General features: G+C 32.0%; 1 protein-coding gene across 2 annotated transcripts in view; it reads left to right on the forward strand.

The window, feature by feature from the left end:
* Nucleotides 1-21,693, forward strand: part of LOC127707284 (multiple epidermal growth factor-like domains protein 6) — a 116,996-nt gene that overhangs the window by 26,252 nt on the left and 69,051 nt on the right. Inside the window, exons 6-12 of one of the 2 annotated variants that reach the window (XM_052211821.1) lie at nt 6,014-6,193; nt 8,241-8,438; nt 10,535-10,663; nt 11,494-11,631; nt 17,048-17,191; nt 18,859-18,993; nt 20,649-21,647. The exons of the other annotated variant lie outside the window; for it this stretch is intronic. Coding sequence (XP_052067781.1) covers nt 6,014-6,193; nt 8,241-8,438; nt 10,535-10,663; nt 11,494-11,631; nt 17,048-17,191; nt 18,859-18,993; nt 20,649-20,842 — 1,118 coding nt within the window. The 3' untranslated portion in view covers nt 20,843-21,647. Of the gene's footprint in view, nt 1-6,013; nt 6,194-8,240; nt 8,439-10,534; nt 10,664-11,493; nt 11,632-17,047; nt 17,192-18,858; nt 18,994-20,648; nt 21,648-21,693 lie in introns of those variants that run through there. 2 annotated transcript variants of the gene reach the window in all.

The raw sequence follows: 21,693 nt of genomic DNA on the forward strand, positions 1-21,693 counted from the left end.
TATATATTTATATATATATAGAGAGAGAGAGAGAGTCAATAAAGAGTATAGTATTTTGCTGCACTTGAAAATATAACAATGCGTTTATCGTTAATGTAATAAAAGCTCATGTCTGATATGATATTCAAGTCAATAAATCTGCAGCAGTCCTTAAAAAGAAGACCTTGGCTACTACCGACGAAATTAACTTGACAGTCTGCTCCAACATGTTCAATTATACTTATGTACAGGTTAGAACTGCATCTGTAATCTAAAAATACGTGTTGTTTTAAAATAGATGTAGATATGGTCATGACTCTATAGATGGTTCATAATCAAGATTATTCAATCATAACATACCTTTATGGAGTTATTTTCTTCCAGAACGGTAGGTTTTTCTTTTGAAGAATCAACCCGGACAATGCATGTTCCAATGAAATTTGCTTCAAGGCATCAAACTAATAATGACCTGTGTAAAGTCATTATTTTCTCTAACTTAGCTTCAACCTGTTACTTACTTAAACATATAATTTGTCTGATAGTAATCGTGGGTTGTTGCCAATTTTACTTTTTAAATTTCCATCTTTGATAGGTTTAAGGCAGAAACAATCCTTTCCTCTGTTTATTAGACTGAAATACAAAAAATCGTCGATGACGCACTTTTAACTTTCGAAACAAATAATGTGAAGTTATGTTGATTTATCGGGAAATTATGTGAATTAATAATGAAAAACTGTTCACAACACTTCTATACAAGCCATATTTAACAAACTCGTATGCAGGATTTTGGAAATCTTGTTGTTTCACACTGTATTGGAAATCATAGTTTGACCTTTTGCTCTATCAAATGATCAAATGACCAAATATTTTTTTTTATAGAAGAACAGCAACGTACTTTATAATGAGGTGGGTTGATTATAATATTTAATCCTTATTCTCCGTTAAAAAAATGTATTTCTAGACAAATGTGGGAAAACAATTATTCTGAATAATTCGTTAAAAATTGTTGAAAAAAAATCTTCTGCCTTTCTGCGATACACATGTCATGAAGAAAAAGAAAAAAAACATAGCATCCACTGTCATACACTAAGTTGAAACAGTAAATTACTAACACAGTGACTTGTATTTTTCATACACCGTAGCAATTCATTTGAGTCTTGCTCATGCAGTTACAGCAATATTTCTTTTGTAACTAGATACTGATTTCTTAAGTTTATATCTAGATTAATTAGTGAGTTTTATCTCAATTTATAAATGAGCCGGGGACGTATTTAAACCTGAACGCATCAGAAAAGAATATCCAACATTATTTTGGTCGGTAAAATAGGATGCAAATCCTGTTAGTCTTTGCAGAAAAAAATATGTTTTGACGGTATATAAGTCAAATAATGCATATTTTAAGGTTTTTCTTGTCGTATAACACACATTGGGGTGTCAGGAGTTCCCAAAGAAAGACATCTCTACGGTCAGTCTTTCATTTGATCAATGATGACACACCTCGGTGTGTTATACAACAAGAAAAACCTTAAAGTATGCATTATCTATAATATAACATGAAATTATGTAACAATTTAAAGTTTTGGTAATTTACTTCATAGTTTATTAATATATATGTAAACAGAGAAAATGAGTATGATAATCATCGGTTTTAATGCAGGTGTATATGACCAGTATAAACTATCCTCGGGACTAAAAATGATAAATTGACAAATGCCATGCCTCGATTTTAAACTAGAATTCCAAATGCCAGTTCATCAGACAAATAATCAGATAGATATTACAAAAAATTAACAAAGCAATCATACAAGATCAAGAAAATAATTCTACATTATACAGATTAGCGCATATTATTTGAAAATGATATATGTTAGTTCACAGAGATGGCATACTTTATGGAACTTAAGCATCCGTTAGATAACAATTAATTTACAGCATGTACATACTTGCAAAATTCAATGAAAACGACTCAACTATTCAGATCAAAGTCCACAATACGAAGTTGAAGTGCAAGTCAGATCTGCATAGTTGTGACAAGGTTTTGATATAAAGTTACGTTTTAGTAACACTATCTTTCATTTTTAGAAAATCGGCTTACAGTTTGGATTGTTCAAACACTCATATCATTTTTTAGTAAGTCACTTTTCGGTTACATTGTGTACAGCAGAACGATCGGTAGCACATGTGAAGCAGCACCTGTTATTGTAAAAAGAAAAAAACTAAAGATATGGGGTATCCATCAATGATACAAAATCAGTACATGTACAGCCAAAAAAACCCACATAAGCCAAAGGAACAGCGTTTTTACTGCTGTTCTCATCTCAAAGTCAGAGTCAGGCCTTCAACCAGGAGCCAAAAAAAAAAAAAATCTCACCTCACTACAAGTTTAAGATGGCCCCTAACACCGGCTTGAGCGGAATTCTTTGCAATATTAATTCGGATAGACTTTATAAGATGTAACACAGCCAAATTGGGCACGATCGAAAAGAAAATACTGGAGAGCAGTACGTATTAAAAACAAAAGAACTCCTTCGTATAGGTGTAAATATCAGACTATGTAGAATACATTTTGTTAAATTAGGTATCAAATGAAGGTGAAGACTGGTGATCCTAGTAGAACACATTTTGACTGATAAATTTGAATATAACAAAATGTATGAATGAATTCTAAAATTGTTGCCTGTTTCTCTGATGATGATGATGATGATGATGATGATGATGATGATGATGATGATGATGATGATGATGATGATGATGATGATGGCAAATTATTATGCATATTCAGGACGAGAACATGTTAATGTAATATGAATATTTACTCTGCTTTGTACTAGACCCAAATGCTGAGCCGGATTTTTTAACGTGCTAGTGACAGTCTGCAAGAAGACATGTTACCTTACCCGGACACATTATTCTGACTCCGAGCCGTCCAGTCTATGCTCTTACTCCTTAATGCCGCGTGTATAGAGGAGAAGAAGCAAATATCATTTTTTTTAGTCTTTGATCTGACCCGACTAGGGTTCGAACCCACGACCTCCCGTAATCGAGGCGAACACGCTACCATGAGACCACCGAGGCGGTTTTCACATATATGAAGTACCTGGTTTGGTGTGTCCAGAGATCCGATAACCAGTGCAGTCTGTTGTGTATATAACGGTATATTGATCCCGCCCCCTCCCACAAATATTTGATAAGTGAAATATTTAACGTGGATAGGAATAGGGACCAAGAATATGTTGTATACGTCTTTCTAAAATTTATTATTATTGTTGTTTTTTCGTCGTTATTTTTTGCCATGATATTTTTTTTATTTTTTTGGACTTGTTATTTTTAATGCTCCTTTGTATCTTCTCTCTCTCTCCTTTACGAATACCTCTGCTGGTGGAATGTTAGTTCAGAGGGTATCAACAGCCCATTTGCCGAACCTTTGGTACTTGCATGAATATACGGATATTGTTTTATTAGAATTTGCTGATTTAGATTTTGAAATCATTTAACAGTAAGTACATGCGTAGCTCTGGTGCCTCGTCTGGGTTTTGGCTATACTTTTGGCCCTTTGTTATTTAATCAGCTCTTCAATGTTTTCATTTTTTATGGATTTTCAAATATATTTGGTTCGAGCATCACTGACGACAAATCACTTGCCCAAATACGCATCTGGTGCAAAATAAAATTGTACCGTTGATGTTAATATATTTTTCGTTTGGGCTTGTATTATATTTGCCTTCGGGTTTATATGATCCGTTCATCCTATTTCGACTCTTCAAAATTCAAGAGTCTATCCTAAATTGAGGTAAATTATATGGCCTTCCAAATACAGTTTCGATCTTAACATCACTGAAGAGATATTAATTGTCGAAATCCGGATATGGTGTACAAATTTGTGCACCTCATGTTTGCGGTATATCATCTTTTCCGCAAGTTTATTGTTTTCTGTTTGGTATTAAATTAAAAATAAAGATCCATTTTGTTACATCTTTTGATCCGTTTATTTGGCAATCGTCAATGGCAGTTAGTAGGGTTTAAGAACATCCGTTGTTCGACCTGTTAGTCAAATGCGTTTTGTCTAAATATACATTTCACTTTTTTTGTCTTTTGGAAAATGTTGTTTGTGCTGTATTTAGACCCCTCTACCAAGAAATTTGTTTTGCATGCACGCGTATAAACATTGTGGTTTTTGTCCAACGCAATCATAGGTTTGAACGTTGTTTTCAATTTAGACTTATTTATATTATATTATATTATATACTTTTTCGTTTAATTTAATTCCAACAATAACAGTTTAGTTTAGAAACTGATTTGTCCATTTTCATCCGGTGTACGTATGCATTCTAACCTGTTTAGAATTTTATGATATCGTGTTGAAAACTGGTAAACAATCACAACAATCATAGCTCTCTGCCATATGTTCCTTTGGATTTACGTCCAACAATGAAGAGCTTGATATCCCTTCACTCTACTGGATACACAGATACATAAGTGTCCCAACAGACAAACTAATACTGCTATGTTATCCATAATGATCAACGAGACCTCTATCCAAACTATAAAAATCGTTTTGTAACAACAATAATTGTTGGTCTCAAGTGTAATTGTAACATACCCACCTCAACGGCGGTGTGAATCAAATGTGGATAATAAATTAATCCAAAGATCAGTTAGAGTACATACAATTATGCAAACCTTTCATTTTTTTTTAACTTTCGCACTAGTATCCTGTATTCTATAATGAGGAAAGAGCCAAACTTTGTGTCATAACAAAGTGTAGGGAATGTTGACAAAAATATATAGTTTAAAACAGGAAAAAATCCTACTTTGTGAAAACCATTTTGTATCATATCAAAATTTTTTAAATTGTCAACATTCTTGCAATGTTATGTTTAAAGAACGTGTTTTTCAACAGACAATCAGCATCCCTAAGGGAAAAAGCTTAACTCCACGTTTTGCCGACTTGTTCTCACTCTAATGGGGTGGACGTAATACAGAAGCTTCTCAGGAAGAATAAAAACAATGTTGGATTTTCTTTGACTTTACGTTCAGTCATAGTTTGATGACCACGTTGGACTCCTAATTATATCCTATTGACCTTAAAAAAAAGGATACGTTAAACACAGAATATATCGTTTAGGATGCTTTATATCAAAACAATGACAATGAGAGACATCTGAATGTAACGATAATCCGTCGGCACCTGCGTATGGACTATATCAATCCCAGTTGATAAGATATTCACCAGCTATCATGATTTTCCTTATAGACCGTTGTTATTTACAAGGAAGTTATTCAACTAAGGTTTCATAATTGTAATATTAACAGCATCCCTCCAAATGATTCACGGACGCCATTATATAATATGTGTGTCTTAGATGACCACGCACATGTTTCATTTATCGTAGCGAGATCCTGTCTTTTTTGCCCTCGATTTAGACTTCATCGAATGCGACTTATTATCGAATTTCAATTGCCGGGAAACAATACGGTGGGTATTGCATACTGACTTGATATTTCATACTAAACACAATGTATGAAAATGCTGATACGGAAGCTGCTTTTCGTATGAAAAATCGAGTTCTGTTAACTCTACAGGTCAGATAAAAATGGATGATATTAATAGATTTTAAGCGATCTAAAGATAAGAGTATCAATTGTCAGAAGAACAAAACACGCATTCAGATAAACGACCAGTTTGGTACGACTGTTGCTAATGTTTGATAGTGGTTAACATTAAATGTAAAAACATAAATATCACAATGGCATCACAAATAAATACCACAAAGAGGGTATCATGCTATTCATATTGATATTAAATTCGTTTCGGATGCAGAAGTGAGTTTTTTTTCAATTGAAGTGGTCAAATAATGACTGTTTTGGGTTTCTCTCTGAAAAGAAACATTTCATTCGTATTATATAATTGAATTACTTCACGCATAATTTCTGCCTTCATTTGTTTTTAAATCCGACTAATATATAATATTTTCAGTTATTCAATTATGCATTTTTCTTTGTAATATTGAATAACGGCTTGTTTAATTCACAGATAACTTGGCTTACAATCAAACAGCAAAGATAATTCCTGTGGGCCAAACTAATGCAAGACTTTCAGTCGATGGACTCATATCAACTTGTAATAGTTTTTCTTTTACTGGAACCAGTTCCTATTTGCAAGTTGCATTTGAATCCCTAAGTGTTATAACTACAGTGCATTTTGTTTTTGGAGGTGAGCAGATCACCACTTATCAGGAATTTTTGGAAATTTAATTATTATTACATGAACCAAATGTACACATAAATCTTGCACCTTAATGTTCTCTTGACCTAGTTTTTGTATAGGGCTACTGGTTTGGCAATGTGTAATATTTAAGTATCGCAGTTGCGTGTAACACATGCGATATGATACATTAATAGAGGTTTGGCTAGCTATAAAACCAGGTTCGATCCACCATTTTCTACATAAGAAAATGCCTGTACCAAGTCCGGAATATGACAGTTGTTATCCATTCGTTTGATGTGTTTGTTTTGTTGATTTTGCCATTTGATTGGGGACTTTCTTTTTTGAATTTTCCTCGGAGTTAAGTATTTTTGTGATTTTAATTTATGCATCTTGTTGCTAGGTTAGAAGCCATATAGTGACACGGTATTAATCTTTTATACATAATAAACGGACTTGATTAGGCATGCATTAAAGGCGTTGTTGGGTAAATATCAATTCACAGAAACCCAACGAAAAGATAATCAAAAGAAATATAGATGGAAGAAAACAGTGTTAATACAAAAAACAGGTGCATTCATTAAATGACATGCGCTGAATCGTCTCGAATCTATAAACGTTGTGAATAGATTTAATATAAAAATCAAATATTTACCAATAACACGAAATTTCTCAAGTAACACAATATATTATAATTGCATAAGACAATCACTATCGAGATTACTTACAAAAAAAATGTTTTTTTATAGATCTCAACATTCCATCTTTTGAATCTTGATCAATGGACTGACAATAATATACATATAAGAACATACAATAAAATAAACACAGGAAAATGTAGTAACTCTGCAATAACAGTATAGTGGATAACCAAAAGATACAAAAACAAATTATACCTTAATAAAGAATACTTGTTTTTACTGATTGTATCATTTATATATATGCAGATATCGTTAAGATAACTAAAAAAGGTGGGATTTGTTCGGTATCTATGACGTTTTATCATAAATTGTGATTCATAACAGTTAATGAAATTGATCTGAAATTAGACGGGCACAGTTAATGCTCATTATAATCTCATGATTGACTAGAAAAGATAATTGAAATGTTTGTGAAAAAATAAAGGACAAAATAATTTGTGTTATACTTTTTAATATTCAAATCGTTCTTTTTTTTCAAAAACATCAAGTGACAAACGGTATAAATGTTAAATAGATACGTCATATTGACTCAGCCTTTCTTAGTCTGACAATTACTAAAATATTTCAAAACATGAGATAAACTAATTTGGAAGGTTTTATTTTGCTCTGTGTGTATAAAACATAATTCGACATACACGTACATGAATCGGCACAACAACAGCATAACAAACTCAGGCAACATCTAATGGCTAGCATACGATCTTAAACGATTTACAGGGGTTTGTACATTATGCTATGCTCTAAATAGCTCCGAATCTCAAATAGAGATGAATGAATTCAACTGCGACCATGAAATTCTGCAACCAAAAGACAATCACCAGCGTATTGCTTCTGCTATATAATAGCAAGTAGATGGGGTATGAATCTGAGTCAACTATCCGCCAAAACCCTAAGGACAAGGATGCGAAAAACTAATGGTCTACTTACAATCTGTAACAATATGCAAAACGCAATATGTATAGCATGCTATAATAGGCCCCAAATTGATTGAATTTGAAATAAAAAACAACATGTCAACGAACTGATCCATGTCAAAAAATCAAATAATCGAAAAACAATTATGCAGACAGGAACCAACGATAACTAACTGATAACATACTCCTGGTATCTGCCAATAAAGAATGTGGCGGGGTGAAATATATTTGTGCGATCCTTGCCTCTGTCCTTACATGAGACAACAGGGTAACAGTATAACAATAAAATCAACCTTAAAGGTCTATCTATACTCATCATATCGAGTATAAGCACCAAAAAAAAAAAACTTAAACCAAATTATAAAAAACTGACACAATTTGATTGTTTTTATTGGCAATGCTTTTTCCCTTTCTTTATAACAGCTGTTATTTTGTCTACAGATAAAACGACCGATGACGATGGTCATACAGTCTATTGTTCTAATACCACTGATACGTGGAATGATGGCACATTATTGTACAGGGGCAAACGTTTGGAGACGGACATCAATGTATTTGTTGTTTGCATATATTTGATATATGTACCACCGATGTTAAATGGAGATTCTTTAGTGGAATTGTGTGAAATTGAAATCGGTGGTAGGTATCTTAACTGGAGATTGAGTCATTCTCATGTTATCTGTGTTCGTTCAGTTACACAAAGAAATTCTATTATAATCTTTAAATGATTAATTCATTGCATGTTAGTCCTTAATAAACTTAAAGAGATATCTTATAAACTAAAAGAGATATCTAAACCATTAAATTAGATATCTTATATATTAAGGTACAAAAAATGTAGCTGAGGTGTCTAAATATTCGGCGATAGAATTTTCGTAGACTTCTGTAAAAGACTTCTGGGTAAATTTTCTTTCAAATTTCAATATAAGAAAGGGGGTCATGGACCTTATGTTTTCGTTAAAATGCATTGAAATTAACGAAGTCGGGATTCTTTTATATAGAGGAATCATTACACGATAATATTGGCTAGTTCAAGGAGAGAATCTTTTCGTTAATACTTCTGAAATTTCTAATAAAAGAAGGGGATCAATGGCCTGATTTTCTAAAAAAAAAAAAAAACACAGAAAGGCAAATTGTCCTATCAAATTCGATATATAATTATCTGCCCTTGATTTTAAAAGGATTTTTTCCGAAAATTTTAAATACACTGTATGACACTTACATTTTTTTATAGTTAAATTTTAAATTTCAAGTTTTAGATATTTTTGTTGTAAATTGAATAATTCTTGGTACAATATTTTTAAAACAAAAAAGTATTTTTGCAACATGCCCAGAAGGGATGCGTAATAAAAGATACCCAATCTACCTTTAATACAATATCTTACATATCAAATAAGATATATTACATATCAAATAAGATCTTATTCATTAAATAAGATATCTAATATGCTAAAAAAAGATATTTGATAGATTAATCAAGATATCTGATAATTCAATCATATAAGATATTTGTATATTTTTGCTTTTATCAATATATAAGGTATCTTGTATTGCTTATAAAATATCTTGTATTGCTTAAATGATATCTTATAAAGTTAATAAGATATTTTATAAACTAAATAAGATTAAAAGTATCTTATATAATTTTAAAGATATATCTTATAAACTTTAAAAGATATCTCATAAAGTATTTGAATTATATATCTTTAAAAATATATAAGATATCTTTATATAGTTTACAAGATGTCGTTTAAAGTTAAAAAGATAGCTTTTAACGGGGCATTAGCTGTCAAATCTATGTTACCGATTGGACTCAAATTCTCATATTTGATTTATAACATACTTAAACGTATATCCAAATTACAAAAGGTCTAAAATAGATAATTAACAATGCATGGACTCGATAATATGTATCAGCATTTCATGTATATGTTAGTCTAGATGCCATCGAATTAACCATCAAGATGACCTCCGAAGACTGCCGACGGTCATATAACCCGATATAAGCATAAATATAGATGGATAGCGACCACGTACAATTAGATGTTTCTAGGGCTGTTTGATTTCATATTATAGGTAAAAAAGATATGTTAATAATCCTTGTTATCTGTATAAGAATTATTTTTTGTGGATCGATTCAGTGAATCAAATGGTTTATCCTTGTTTCACTTTAAATGCTGACATTATTTTCCTTTTAATAGCTGAACACTAAAAACATGTGTAACCCATCTCTAGCTAAGGGGTTAGATTGAAGGTTACATGAATATGGATTCGATGGGGATACATTATTGACTTGTAAGTGAATAATACAGCACTGATGTTTCTGACCTTATTTTGACAAATTTGGACCAAACTGACTACTTATAACGAACTATTATTTCAAAATTCAGCTTTTGTTATTATTGACACAAAAAGAATTATATTCCAAATTTTGTCTGAATCGTAGCTTATGCCCATTTAAAGTATAATAGAAATCTTATTAATCTAAACTATAATAAGATATCTCAAAAAGCACACAAGATATCTTGTATACTTAATAAGATATCTTATTTATTTGATAAGATATCTTGAAATTGAATAAATATGAAAACGGCTCGCCATATATGTATTATTTATAATTATTACCAGTATATAAACTATTTTTTACTAGCATGATATTACAGTGCAATGTCTATCGTTTATCTTCAAACAAATGTATATTATTTTTTAAATTTGACATATCATGTCGTCTACAGGCTGTCCTTTAGGAAGATATGGAATCAACTGTAAAAATGTTTGCCACTGCAACGGACCATATGACTTAATTACAGGAAATTGCACATTTGGATGTTTAGATGGGTGGATTGGTTACAGATGTGACATTGGTAAATGTATTTATGGCTTGATGAATTTCTAAACCTGCAACATGAAACATATATCCTCTCGTCACATGTGTTTTTTCTTTTTCTTTACTTGTATGAAATTATTACAGAATTTAAATTGTAGGCTGTAGGAGCTAAACTTTGACTTCCAAAACAAACGGTATTTTGTTTAGTAAAATACATTGTTGCTAATCGAATTTCGAGAGTAGATAAAGCTTCAATACTGAAGTAGAAGTGAGAGCGAAAAGCTTGTTGTATTTAAAAAAACTAGAAAAATGCACGTCTATTTCAATTTCATTAATAAAAAGGAATCACAGATACATGTAGCTCTTTCATTTACAAAGTCGGACGGACTGATTATAATTTACCAAGTGATTGACGATTACACTGCTGTCGTTTCCTGAAGATTGTATCGGCCGTGAACCACTATAATGGCTAGAATCTTAATAAATTATCAGTTGATTACCCTTCTTCAAGTTCAATTAACATATACATTGATTAATAAAATTAACATAATCTATTTTCAAGTCTATAACATATAAAAACAATGTTGATAGTATTTCTTTACAATAAACAATATCTAACAAGAGCTATCTAGATATAAACGATTTGCTCATAATAGCAATGTTTTTATATTTTAGTATTCTACTAATCATATTTTCAGCCTCGTTTTAGTCATTTTATGTTACTAAAAGCTTTAGCATTTCTTGAATACAATTATATTGATTCTCGTAAAATGACTTTATAGGATCGAATAATGTTTAGTCTTTGCTTGAATGGAATGGGCATGGAAGTGTTCAAAAATCATTAATACCCCACGTATTTGTTTACAGCTTGTTCTAGTGGAATGTTCGGAAATCAATGTAGAGAACATTGTTCTGCAAACTGCCTAAATCCACCATGTAATCACGTGTCAGGTAAATGTAATGAAGGTTGCAATAGAGGATGGGAGAAATACAATTGTACAAAAGGTTTGTTTCATCGGAATTTTTTTGTGGGTCAATTTTAAAAACCTAAAGAATAGTTAAATAAAAATTTAAATAACTGTGATAGTGTTCATTCCTACAATAACAATGTTGACGGCAATATTGTAAATTAATAAAGATATTGTAGTAGTAAGCAACTCCAGATATATATATTCGAGCGTCACGTGACTTCAAAATATCATCACGCGCGCAGACCTAAAATTAGAATTAAACATTCCATATCCAAATATGGAAAGTGAAACTTCCAAGACAAAATGTTACTCAGTTTTTTTACCTACAAGTTGAAACAAAATGCACACACAACACATAAAAGAAACCATGAAGTACCAGTTCTCGTAGCAAATAGAGAAAATAAAAAAAAAAGATGTAAGAATTTTTATTTATTAGGAAATCCTGAGGCTGTCCGTTTGGGAATGCGGGATGAATAAGTACGTAGCCCGGTCAGAATATGAACGTCAAGTCCGATGCCTCGCATAGAGAGAATGCCATGCAAATTTTCAATCAATCAATCAATCAATCATTCAATCAAACAATCAATCAATCAACCAACCAAGCAAAAACCCAATTAATCATGTTTCGGAGGGGAAAGACCGTTTAACAATTGTTTTTAAAACAATTGATTTATATTGTAAATGTGCACTTTTAACCATTCTAATTTATCATATATATCATAAAATATCTCACTGGCACACGACACCTCTTTTCTTTCCTCTCCTCTCCATTTATTAGGTCTTTCCACTTTTCTGTGGAAAGACCTATTGTATTTGTTCTGATCAACTGTGTTGACATGAATCGTCATTGCTATGGTCATAATATCATTGTAATCTTAAAAACTATAAATTTTTCGAAATAATAGGGATTTTCTATCCAATGAATATATTACCTTAGATTTATTTAGCAAAACCTCTCGATATATTGGGTCTTCAATGCTCTTCAACTTCCTACTTTTTAATTTTTGTTATTTGAGCGTCACTGATGAGTCTTTTGTAGACAAAACGCTCGTCTGGCGTACACAATTTTTATCCTTGTATCTTTGATGAGTTTAAGGCGAAGTGTACGTAATTAACTACTCCACAGATTTTTTTTTAATTTTATATGTGGATTCTGCTTATAAAAATACATCAGACAATAAAATAAAAAAAGGGGGTAACCGTTTTCGTTTTTCAGATACAAGCTGTTGAAATTAACAGCATGCTACGCCAAAAATACAAAGGATATATAGGGAAAATCATAAAAATCGGCAGATATTTTTACTTTATCAAGATTTTCTAATTCGTTGGTCCACAGAATTTTTTTAAAAATCGATATGCGATTCAAAAATGAACGACGAACCCGATGGTGCAAAGAAAGTCCTTAGCAACCGTGCTAGTTTTCAAGCTATATCCTGTGGAAGTTTGATTTTTAGCGGAAAGAATAAAAAGCATTCGGCGACGTTATTGATGTCTACTGTAACGTCATCACAATTTCTACTCGATATAACTCTATAACGCTATTATACCGTACAGTGTCGAAACAAAATCGTGAGTGTGTATAAAATTGAGAATGGAAATGGGGAATATGTCAAAGAGACAACAACCCGACCAAAGAGCAGACAACAGCCGAAGGCCACCAATGGGTCTTCAACGCAGCGAGAAAATCCCGCACCCGGAGGTGGTCCTCAGCTGGCCCCTAAATAAAATTGTGTACTAGTTCAGTGAAAATGGACGTCACACTAAACTCCAAAACATATAAATGAACTAAAATTTAAAAAATATACAAGACTAACAAAGGCCGGAGGCTCCTGACTTGGGACAGGCGCAAAAATGCGGCGGGGTTAAACATGTTTTGTGAGATCTCAACCCTCCCCCTATACCTCTAGCCAAAGTAGAATAAAGAAACACATAGCAATACGCACAGTATAACTCAGTTTAAAAGAAGCCCGAGTCCGATGTCAGAATAGGTAACAAAAGAAACTAAACAAAAAGACAATGATACATAAATTAACAAAGGACTACTAGCAGTTATTGACATGCCAGCTCCAGACCTCAATTAAACTGATTGAAAGATTATGTCTTCATCATATGAAAATCAAGTACAATACCTCCCGTTAGGGGTTTAGTATCATACAATCATAAAATATATGAGAAGAACATAACCCGTATCATGCCAACAACTGGTTTTAGAATAATAGTGTTTATTTCCGATGCAAAGACCCTATGAGTGAATCAATATTAATACCAAAATATGCAATCCTTAATGACCTGACAACAGTATCGTAACTACATCCTTTCCAAATAAGTCTGTTTAAAGTTTTGGTTAGCTTTTGAGGTGAATGCCGACATTTTTGTGCTTTGTAAAGAATATTACCATAAAATATTGGATGTGAAATACCTGAACGTATAAGATGTCTACATGTTGATTTATATTTACGAATTATTTTTAACCCATTTTCCTAATTATTGCAAATGCTCAAGCGTAATCAATTGATAAGGAAATAAACTGAGTATTTTTTAAGGATATTTCTGCCGCCAAAAAAAAAGCAAATTGGCAAATAAATATACTGCAAGTGAAAGAAAGTTACTGTATAGACTTTAACTCCATCTTTTCTTAATTAGACAGGGTTCCACATCTTTTTTGAAATGCTTGTATTTATAGCTGACTATGGGCTTTGATCATTGTTGAAGGCCGTACGGTGACCTATAGTTGTTAATTTCTGTGTCATTTGGACTCTTGTGGAGAGTTGTCTCATTGGCAATCATACCACATCTTCTTATTTTTATATTGTATTGTTCTAATAATTATGAATCAAATATCAAGTTTGAAATTGTCCCGGTTAACACAGCGTTGCCAACAGAATGATTCTATACGTATTTAAATCATCGGTTATAATATTGGGATCGCGTATACACGTCTTTTTTAAAATCTTATTTCTGCATGTTTGTATTTTAAAAAAAGTGTATATAATTTGCTGCATCTTTTCATCCTCACCATTTCCGGCGCTATTCGAGGTATTGCGCACAAAACCCATTTTATTTGTCAGGTTCACACACGTGCACGTGACACAACTCTGCAATTTTATTTTAAAAATTTCCTGTCTCGATCGCTTTCCCTTTTCTTTAACTACACGACAAAGCATAATATAATGTTTGCTGGAGATTTTAAGTAAAAAAGGAAATAATTTCTTGTACCATTATTTGTTGAATATCCACATGCACGACTCCCAAAAAATAAGAAAACTGCATCTGCATATTATCTTGAGAATTTTTATGGCTGTAATAAGGTCAAAAGAAGAACCCGCATATGAATTTTAGCAAAGTAAAACAGATCGGAGTTTTTGATATAACTTGTCCCTGTATATATATAATATGAAAATAAGGAGATGTGGTATGATTGCAAATGAGACAACTATCTGCCACAGTTTAAGGTAGATCGGGTGTCTTTTTCTGAGCGTCCGTTCTGATCATGTTGCAAAAATACTTTTTTGTTTTAAAAATATTTTACCAAGTATCATTTAATATACAACAAAATACCTAAAACTTGAAATTTAAAGATTGAACTATCAAAATATTAAGTGTCGTAAAGTATATTTAAAATTTTTGGGGATTTTTTCAAGAAAATAAGGCCCGTGACCCCCTATTTTTATTTGATAAAACGGAGTTATTAATGAAAAGCAATTTTCTCATCGAATTTTAGCCAATTCTATCGTTTAATGTTTCCGCAATAAGGAAAACTTAAGTTTCCCCTATATTAACAATATAAAATAACCCAAATTTCGTTAATTTCAATGTGTTATTACGAAAAAACAAGGTCCGTGATCCCCAGTTTTTATATTGAAATTTGAAATTACATTGACCCAGAGGTCTTTTACAGAAGTTTAAGAAAAATTTATCGTCCAACATTTAGACACCCCAGCTACCTTAAATGATGTGGATGTAAGCAATTATTATAGGCAACCATACGGCCTTCAACAATGAGAAAAATCCATATCGTATAGTCGGTTATAAAAAGCCCCGACATTGTAGACCTTATTTTCTTCACCCCTACCCCATCTTCCCCTACCTTATACTACTGCTGAATGATACACAAAAGCACAACAAAAGAAAACATATTTCGCTATCCCTTCGAAATTGGAATTTGATAAAGAAAAAATAACACGTTCTATTTTTATCATACATGTGTAGTTTCAGTTTCAACCATGGTTCTAAATTTAGATTTTACTTTCCCCAAAAATTGCGGACGGAATAGAAGACACCTGTTTATTTTCTGCACCTTGAAAACTGAGATTTAGATGACATATATTTTACTTATTCTGAGATAAATGTAATAGTGCTCAATTCTTAGTTTCTGAGTGTGTAATGTTTTGTTGACGGAATCTGATGGGTTTTTTTTTTTTTTGCTGTTGGCTTTTTCTTCGCCTTCGGCTTATAAATGTTCATGATGTTGCACTAGTTGTCGATTACCCCTTAGTATCTTTTATACTTTTAACATAAATAATAAAATATAAAACATCATAAAATTTTCAATTGCATAAAAACGGACATGCCAACGTCTTTCTTGTTCAACACACAAATTCACATGCAATATAATTATTCGTTACCTACAATTTTACGCTACACTGTGAATTTCATTCAAAACTATGGTTTTTCAAAAAATATTGTGGGGTCAATTCTGGTTTGATTTTAATGAATTTGATACGAATAGAAGCAGAATTGTCACTGGTTTATTTGTTTATTTGGTTATAATTTTGTTGTTTATGCGGTTTTACCTTCTGTTGAAAAAAAAACACGAGTCGTATTGTGTACCTGCTCCTGCGTGTCTAAAACAAAAACAGTGGTAATAAAGTCAGACTAACTTACAATAGGATACTTAGATTTCTGATTGGAGTCATTCTAATAATTTCTTTGAAGTTTTGAGATAGCACATGAATACTTGTTTGGATTCATGATAGACCGCACGAAGTCATTTTTCTTTCATGTGCCCATTTTTCCTTTCTTGGAGTAGGGGAGATAACCCGCGTAACTAACGACGCACGTTTTTTATCCTAAATTCCGCTAGAGGCGTGCAATTACGTACACTTCGCCTTAATGTTGGTTTTAATAATATTTATGATATTGTAAAGTTCACACTTATTGAAATTCCAGAGTATCTATATGCTTTTGTGTCATGATTATATCTAAAGATTACTTTTTTCAATAATTTTTTCCTGTGGCGAAATCTTAGGTATTAGATTGCCGAAAATCATAAACCATAAACATGCAAGTGTCCATAATTGATACAGCAGAGAAGGTATAAATGAAATACCCTGCATTACATGGATCATCATGAATTTAAGAAAATAAAATGATATTGTATGAACGTGTATATTATTACCAGAACACATGTGTTGATATAACTATGACAATCGATAATGTTGTGATTTTAGAATGTGACATTGGCCATTTTGGTTCAAACTGTTCACAGACCTGTCTCGGGTGTATATCAAACATGTGTGATAAAGTTACCGGCAGGTGCACTTATATCAGTGCATGTAAACCAGGCTTTTTGAATGGAGAGTACTGCAATCAGGGTATGCAATACATATAGAACTATATCAAGCAATGTTACCTATGATGCTTTACAAATTACTTTGATATGTGAGGGTGTGGATGGGGTTTACAGAATAGAGAATTATGCCCCCAAAAAATAAAGAATAGAGAATAATGGATGCTAAAATATATAAAATATAAAGAATAACTGTGTAAAAAAAAAGAATAAGGTAAAAAAAAAAAACTGATTACAGAATAACGAAATTTACACAAAATGTATTATTGATAATTGGCATTAGACTAGTAGATCATTTGAAATAAAATGTCTGATGCTCGAGGACGGATGCTATTGTATTTGATTTGTTGGGGGTATATTTTGATATTTGCAACAACAGTAAAATGCTTGTACAGGTAGTTGATCGTATTTGTAGAATTCGTATAAAGCATTTATGACATATGATATATCACTTAGTCTTGAAAGTCTTATGTAGGCCTCTACAGTTGTTAAGGTTTATTTGTCTCTAAGGCGTGATTGTCATTGTTCCTTTTTAATGTCCCGTGGTTCGTTTCTGCGTTTCTATTCTTCTGGACTGACGCTTTGGTTTTGATTTTTTTTTAATCTAATAAATAACTTAAATTGCTTCTGACTGACTTTTTGTTTGGAGTATTTTAAATGTCACAAAAAGATATTATTATGAATTAAAGACGGCTGACCTTTCCGGAGCACCTGAGATCACCCCCGATTTTTGTTGGGTTTTATTTTGCTCAGTTTTTAGTTGTCTTAGTTGTGTTTTATAACGTGTTTGTATTTTGATTGTTTTTTTTTTTTTTTTGGCTTGGCTTGGCCCTGTGAATTCGTTTCGACTTATGAGTTAGATACCTTCTGGTAACTTCTACCTCTCTATCATAATGATTAAGGGGCGTGGATTTAACCAAAAGTATTGTGTAGTAGATGTCAAAATTATGATATAATAGGAAATATGCATATGTAGAATCTGAACACAAGAATTTTATAGTATAAACAATTGTTTTACCGAATAGAAAAAAAAATGGCCTATAGAATTACAGAAAACAGAAATGAACAATGAACACCCGAAGACCCAACACTTTGTATTATTGGTCAGTCTTTCGTTTTTTTGTGTTTTGTGTTTTGTTTTGTTTTGTTTTGTGTGCTGTTGATGGTCTTTTCGTCGTTTTTTTAATTTTTTACCATGGCATTGTCAGTTTGGTTTCGACTTATGAGTTTGAATATCCCTTTAGTATCTTTCGCTTCTCTCTTTCACCACTGCCACGTACCTTTTAATAGAATCTTTAAACAAACAACAATAATAAATAGATCATACCACAACACCATATTGATAATTTCATTTTTCAACTTGAGATAGTTAATTTTCCAAATTAAATGTATGATACAAGTTTTTCGTCAAATCTGTTTCTCTAGTTATCATGGTTCTAATACAAATTCCGAGTATGACATTGCAAATAAAGTTAGTGGCCAATCGCAGGCTGCAATCTAAAAGATGAGTGTGATTCATCACAAATGTATCCCACTGGTCATAACCATCTCAAAGGGACACCAGGGCAATAACAAATGTTTCCAAATTCAAACAATTTCCGATTTTAATGGTAAAAATTATTATTTTGTTTGTCAGATATAACGCCTGGTACTCTTTAATTATTACACATTATCATGTTTTTTTTTCTGTAGAATGTGACGATTGGTATTTTGGGATAAACTGTGCAAAAAAATGTAACTGCCGCACTACACCTTGTAATAAATTTGATGGTACTTGTTCTGTGGAAGAGTGTGAAAGAGGATGGCATGGTGCTTCGTGTGATGAAGGTAATTTGAAATTTGAACATTCTTGCACATTCAGTGGAGACTTTTCAGCAGACATCTCTGATTGATTTTTACTATTTAACATATTTAATGTACTAAATCTTGGATAACAATTTACGGCTCCACTTCAAAATACATCTGAAATAGGTCTCAGAATCATGTTGACAGCTTGTGCGACGTCCTCAATCAAGGTTCTCGCTTTATTTATTGAATTTGTGTTTTTACACTTCAATGTCCATGTTTTAAAATTGAATGTTGACGATAATTCCTAAATCTAACCTAGAATATATGTATATACCTTGCATAAACAAAGTCTTTGGCTAGTTTATTAGCAGTTAAATTGCTGCGGACAATGAGATTGATTACATGTATATGACTTTAAAATTTCCTTTCTCTTCTTGACTTAAAGCGTACGCAATCTTCTATGATAAAACATGTTCACCGCGAGAAAAATCAAGAGTGGTTAATATAAAATTTAAAACAGCCAACTTTTACCTATACAATTATTTTCCTAGGCAACGTCAGTGACGTACAGTTATGACATCATGTAAATTCTTAAATCGAGGAGCAGTTAAATATCATAAAAAAATTACTAGAAAATGTTGGTGTTCAATTGTGTTTCAATACGAGTTTTTCATCTATGAATTGTTTCGATGATTGGAGATTAAACTGATATAAAAGTAAGGAGATGTGGTTAATAGAAAAAAGGTAAAATTATCGGATATTCTAGTTTCTAAAAGATTCCTACAAAAATATTTGTTTTTATATGGAATTGAATGGTGTTAAAAGGTGCTTGATTTCGACCGTTACAAATATTCAGAAATGAAAATGAATGTAAAAAGAAATGAATTGAAAATGTGTAATGTTCTTCCTATTTCTTAGTGTTGATGTCATTAACCATATACAGCAACTCTTAATGTAAACAACTTTAACATTTTACTTTTATGTTGGTTTGAGGCATGGTATTGTCATAGTGCGGTGTAATTGCCTCCGCCAAATTTTATCCTCATCGTATATTTCAAAGGGTCAGAAAGACTGCTTACGACATGTTCGTCCTCGTATTTGTAGCCTTTACAATTATCGCTTTTAACTGAGACTGTACGTTGGTATCGATAACGGACAACGGAATGTCGTGCGTTTTTAGCAATTATAGTTGATTTGTCACTTTCTCTGAGTACGGATATAAAGTTTTGACAAGGATTAATTACAAAATGGAAAGAGTAATGTTTAAAATCAAGGATTTTAACTAAAAAAATATCATACGTTAACTTGGCATACATTTGCTTTTGAAAAATTTTAAATCATGAAAATTTCCTTAATTTTTTTCTTTTATGCGACAGTTCCCTTAGACCCATACTCTTTACATTATGAGAAAGATCTCCAGGGTACCTCACATACACCATGGATCTGACCATTCAAGATGAAGTAATCATTCAGAATATATTTGAGTTTTTTTTTCATTTAAAACAATTCGTGTCGTGATCAGTTATACATGTTTCATATGACTGACAATAATGTGTTTTGAACTAGATAACTTCAACAGATATACTTTTATTATCCTCCCTTCTGTAATCTTAAAAGATTTATATTTTGAAGAAAACTTGACTTTTGTTTGTACTTGGCTGCCTGTATATAGTTTTATCATTTTCTTTTTACAGAATGTACTAATGGTTATTTTGGATTCAGCTGTAAGATATTTTGTGAAACATGTTTTAATCATTCATGTGATATAATGCAGGGGAATTGCAGAGCCGGTTGTATCGACGGATACCGTGGCCGCACGTGCACAATGATGTCAGGTATTTCTAATGTATTAGTCCATATACAATATATGTTGCAATTGTTTTTTTAAACTGACCGTTAGAAAAAAATAAACAAGTATGTTTTTGTTTTATTGAAGTTGAATTTATCGTTCAGTCTTTAAATTCTGTCTGAAAAGGGAATTTCAAACTGTGTATTTTCTTATATGGTTAAAAAAAATGGATTGCGGAAATAGAAAGGAAACAATATATCGATTCATTGAATATGAATACAATAGTATGGTTAAAATACATTTTCTTTTAAAGGCTTTATAAAACAATTTAAGAAATTGTAACTGTTGAAGGGTTTGCTCAGACGTACATGTTGTTTGAATTGTTTTTTAATGAGACTGATCGTATTGTTATTATTTTCATAATTTTCTTAGGTAATTTCAAACTTTAATAAATCCACACATTAACTTATGTTATATATTAATAGAACTGTAATGTGAATCAGATGTACAGACACCTATTTGCTATTGATTCTATTACTTTAATTTTGAAATATATGTATCATAGAATAAAAACAAACATCATTTAGCTATTTGCAGAAACCGCTGGTATTACACTGATGATAGTTACGTACTTTACTATTATCCCAAGATGACACACAGTCTTTATATAGTGCTCAAAGTAAAACTAATATATATAAGTACGTGTGAACCAGTGACAACTTTACGACAGATTTTATCCATCGGATCACCAGTGATGGTGATACAAGGCTGAAAACACATTCTGTATATATAATTCGTCTGAATAACAGCCCAACAATGTTGGATCTGTAAATTTGCGGAAGCAAATTTTTGTTCTTCCCTGGCCGGAATTCGGACTCATGCTACTGAGAAATCGTGGCACCAAATCGCCTTGCACTATGCCCGTCGCGCTAGACAGCTCGAGCCTAGGT

This window comes from Mytilus californianus, unplaced genomic scaffold (genome assembly GCF_021869535.1).
Source record: "Mytilus californianus isolate M0D057914Y unplaced genomic scaffold, xbMytCali1.0.p SCAF_61, whole genome shotgun sequence".
NCBI classification, from domain to species: Eukaryota; Metazoa; Mollusca; class Bivalvia; order Mytilida; family Mytilidae; genus Mytilus; species Mytilus californianus.